This window comes from Triticum urartu, chromosome 5A, assembly GCF_056163025.1.
Source record: "Triticum urartu cultivar PI428250 chromosome 5A, HENAU_Tu73, whole genome shotgun sequence".
In the NCBI taxonomy this organism is placed as follows: Eukaryota; Viridiplantae; Streptophyta; class Magnoliopsida; order Poales; family Poaceae; genus Triticum; species Triticum urartu.
The window spans coordinates 519,619,239-519,623,691 of record NC_141877.1 but is presented as its reverse complement, the minus strand read 5'-3'; the positions used below and the strand labels follow the sequence as shown (position 1 = coordinate 519,623,691).

The 4,453-nt window shown below is 43.5% G+C and overlaps 1 protein-coding gene across 3 annotated transcripts; it reads right to left on the bottom strand.

The window, feature by feature from the left end:
- Window positions 1-476: 476 nt before the first annotated feature.
- On the bottom strand, window positions 477-3,750 carry LOC125510149 (F-box/kelch-repeat protein At3g23880). Of its 3 annotated transcripts, none has more exons than XM_087521451.1 (3): window positions 3,599-3,750; window positions 2,216-3,496; window positions 477-936 (listed from the first exon to the last, which is right to left on the bottom strand). In XM_087521451.1, exon 2 carries the CDS (start codon window positions 3,492-3,494, stop codon window positions 2,235-2,237), a length of 1,260 nt encoding a protein of 419 aa, XP_087377577.1. In that variant the 5' UTR covers window positions 3,495-3,496; window positions 3,599-3,750; the 3' UTR covers window positions 477-936; window positions 2,216-2,234. The 3 variants fall into 3 exon arrangements, with proteins under 3 accessions (XP_087377577.1, XP_087377578.1, XP_048531200.2); XM_087521452.1 differs by having other exon boundaries at window positions 477-930; XM_048675243.2 differs by lacking the exon at window positions 477-936 and having other exon boundaries at window positions 2,079-3,496.
- Window positions 3,751-4,453: the final 703 nt, after the last annotated feature.

The window sequence follows — 4,453 nt, the reverse complement described above, 5'->3', positions numbered from 1 at the left end:
AAAGTTTTTAAACAAGGAACGGATTAGTGGCATTGGTATCATCCTTAAAAACAGGAAATGGATTAAAAACTAGACATAATAAAACAAACAAAGTTTTTTAAGAGAGAGTCGATTAGTGACATTGATATTACTCTTAAGAAGATAGAAAATAAAAAAAAAACTTACACACAACTTGGCAGTGAAATTGCACTTTTTATAATATGCAGTGAATACACATTTAATAATGCAACTTTAGCAGTTTAGTAGTATAATTTACACAAATATTCTATAGTAATTTCATGCATACATACACATAATAATAGAAAACTGTATTTAATTAGCACAAAACAATTAGCAATGTTATTACCCTTTAAAGAATAAAGAAAATAAAAAACAAAAAAATCATACAATTAGCACAAAAATGCACTTTTATAATATATAGAATAAATTTATAAGAGTGAAATATCCGTAGTCTAGTGTAATTCATACATGTATACATTTACACATACTCAACATCTGAAAATACATGTAAAGGAAAAAACTCAACTGAAAAATAGAAAAATAAAAGCGTACATGAGCAGAGAACAAAGCAAATCCATAGAAAAAAGCATGCACACACGAAAACCCAGCCCAAGAAGGAAATTGACTGACACAAAATAGAAGTCAATCGAATCCACACAGCCCAGTACACCACCAAAACAAGACAGAAAAAAGAAAATTACACAAATCTTAAAGCACAATCTAACGGACAGAAAATCGACTGACCACAAAACTAAAAGTCAGCTGACTGAAATCTAGCTAAAGTGAGGCGAGCCTCCTGCTCTCGTCCAGCTGCTCGGTGAGGGCGCCATCGTGGGTGAGCTCCATTCCAACCACCTGATGCTGCCCTCCGTAGAGCACTCAGCCGACGGCGGGAGGTGGATGGAGGCACAGATGGTGAGGAACGATCTCCTGAAACTGCAACAGTTAGTGAGCTCCTGAATTTCATCTCAACTTCAGACCGTTACCGGAGTGAAAAGAATCTTATAGCAGAGCTCGCTGGATGGATGCAAATGGATCAGAGGTGCAACCGGTGCTTCGGCGACATCCAAGTTCAGCAGCATGGTGCTGGACTAAACCGTGTTAACCAAAAGCAACTGGCACTTAGAAATTTTCCAAGTTTCTTCAGTACTGAATATATGTTCCGAGTTTCTTTCAAAAAATATAAGATAGAAAGCATGTTCTACGAGCCATCCACATAAGCGCAGATACATGTTCTAAAGCAAGTATTTTAGAAGTTGATTGATGATTTTAGGTACTAAAAGCTTCATTAGAGTCAGAAATTTTATTTGTTCACTGAAAGAATTATACTATCTCGGTCCGAAATTACATGTCACTCAAATGGATATATCGAGCACTGAAATACATCTAGATACATCTATTTGAGCGACAAGTAATTTCGGACGAAGGAAGGTACTAGGCATGAAATCCTTTGGATGTTAAAGATAAATTCATGTGAGAAGCCTTGTACGTGCATGGTTACTAGTATACCAAAAACAACTGACTTGTTTTAAGAATTTACCACATTTCTTCGTTACTGAATATATGTTTCCGATTTCATCCAGAAAAAGACAAGAGACCATGTTCTAAACGGCATTCACATAAATGCAGATGCAAGCATATATAAAACTGGAAGACCAAACACACTCAAAAGACCAGTCACAAGACCAAAATCAGCAAAATCCAAGTATCCAACTAGCTCCCAGCGCAAAAAAGCAAAACAGAATACAGTAAGCAAACTCTTTGTACAATAAGCATTGATCTTCAGAGTTGGCTTCATAATAGCAAATCCTTGTCTGAAGATCACTTTCATGGAACATGTTACTGTTTACCTAACAAATCCTTATCTGTTTGAAGAAAGGAACAAATTATGCATTCATGTACTCATATGTTGCACTAGGAGCAGCGTATTATATTTTGAAAGACCACATAGACCACATCCCAAAGCTTGTTTATTACGAACTGACCATAGCATATAGTAGCAACTTATTGACCAAACTCCTGAAATTGCCATACAAAATGGAACGAACCGAAAACTGCAAATCTTCTCATGCAAAATGTTATCAACGATTATGATAATATACTTTAATTGAAAGGCACAAAAGTACTTTTTCATCAATGCATGCATCAGTCCACTGTCTCACTAATTGTTCACATTACAACATAAGGTAAACGGCCAGTACGATGAATTATTCACCTCATTAGCGACAGCTACTCTATAAACTCAGCAGGCTTCCTGTGTAAATGCCGATTTTTCGGGGATCTCTCAGTTTCACTTCATCAGTACATGTGCCATTCCTTGGATCATAACATTGCAGAAATCCCTCTCCTTGCTCTCCACCACTTAATATACCTTCCAGACAATCCATCCCACTGAAGAAAATTCTCCCATCATCTAACATGAGAAAAGGATACCAAAAAAGCCTAGCTACATGTGAAGGCAAGCTGTATTTCTTGACCCAAATACCTTTCTCAAAATCTGTCAAAAACCACAAGTCCATAGATATGTCATAAGTATTATGAACCACAACTAAGCAGCCATTCAACTCAGCCAATGATAACTCGCGTTCAAGTCCTGAGTAAGTGTATCCCCTGCTCTCTTGCAAAAACCTCTCCAGCTGTTCTGGACCACGTAGAACACCCATCCACTCCTCTGTGTCGAGGTTGAAGGAAGCTACGCTACCAGGTTCAATGGTAATAACTCCAGTTTCATAATTGGAGTAGCAAAATTCCATCAGGAAGTACACCACCCCATTGACGACCGCACTTCTCATCCTGTGACTGGTACAGATATGGGATGGAGGGTCCTGCTTTCTCCTCCAGCTTCCATGGTTGGTGTCATCAAAGGTGATAACCTCACATACCTTCCGGTCATCAACTCTAGAGATGCGGAGCGCCTTGTACTCCCTGCTAGAGGAGACCTGCCCAAAAGCAAACAACTCACGTCTGCAGCTATATTCCTTTATTGGATTCACCTCTAGCTCATGCACAATTTCCTCAGAGAAGCCCATTGGCAAGTCGATGGCAGCTCCAGTGGCTGGGTTCAGCACCCAGAAGGACCCAGAGAAGAAATTCCAGTTGAAACAGACGAGGTCTAGCCGCGTGCGCACAACACAGATGCTATCGTCCTTGCTTGTGAACCGGCCAATGGCATCACCCGACGTGTTCACCCTAACAACCTCATACCCGGTGCTTGGAATCCTCCTCACGACGTTGCCCGACAGATCCGAAATCGCAACGCCATTGACCCCACTGCCGTCGCAGTAGCCCATGGCGAGGAGCGGGAGCGCAGTACGGTGTCGGGACATGTGCGCCGCGACGAAGAGCGGGTCGGAGGTGAGGGCGCGCCAGGCGGGGCAGACGGCGCGGAGGCGGCAGAGCTCCTTGGCCGGGAGGAGGAGGAGGACCTCGTACAGCGCGTCCGCGGGCAGGTCGCCGGAGCTGGAGGCGGCGGGAAGCGGCTTCGAGGAAAACATCGCTGCGGTAAATAGAAGTGGTGAGCAAGCGAAGCGAGGGAGCCAAATTGACGATGGATTCAGGTAGGGTTGCCTGCGAAGGAGCGCGAGGGAGTTGATCTTACCGAGGGCGTTGGCGGGGAGCAGGCAATCGCCGGAGACGAGAATGCCGGAGGCGGAGGGGAAAGCCGCCGCACTGGTCGAGGGTTTCGGCCTTTGGGGAGTTGGGACAGCAAGGAGGACTCGACTGGACTGAGAAGGGTCCCGAAGTCTCGAACTCAACCAAAATGGGCCTCAGGCTTCGCTGATTTTTGCGACCTGAGAAGTTATGGCCCACGGTGAGCTGTGTTCGCATTTTCTTTCTCTCATTTTGTGCGACCCAAGAATTCTTGCTGAAACCGCTCGATTTTTTTTTGCTGAACCCCTAAAAAAAAGAATTCCTGCTGAAATTGGCCGATGCTGCGTCTCTTGCTGCAGCAGCTGCCAAGCTCAACTTGATCCACTGATGCAAACGGCGGATTGCTTATCCCACAACTAACCAATTAATTCACCTCTAGTAGCACTAAAGTTAACACTATGGTGTCCCACACTACAAGTTCATTGCAATCAGCTCAAACATCAACCCAAAGTCATTAGAACGGATAGAAACCCATTTGTATAGTTGATGGATTTTTTATTTTTGCCCCCCCCCCCCCCCCCCCCCCCCCCCGCGCAGCACATGAACTTTTTCTAAAGAAACTCTATTTTAGGTGGCACAAGTTCATAGAAATACAGTTTTTGGCCCCTTCAGAAAATTATATTCCGTGATTTGCCCCCTTAGCTCTTCCTCGCTAGCTCCGCCTCGTATCAGCACATGTAGAGCTTATTTGGTTCTCGATCCTTCCCAAGCGGTGGAGAGCGTTCTTATGCCAGCCGGCTTGCAGAGGTGTCTTAATGTGAAAGATTTCATGATGAGGAAACAGTGGCGAAACATCGACTGT

Excerpts from the sequence above, each read along its gene's own strand:
- LOC125510149 (XM_087521451.1), bottom strand. The coding sequence starts at position 3,494 with ATGTTTTCCTCGAAGCCGCTTCCCGCCGCCTCCAGCTCCGGCGACCTG.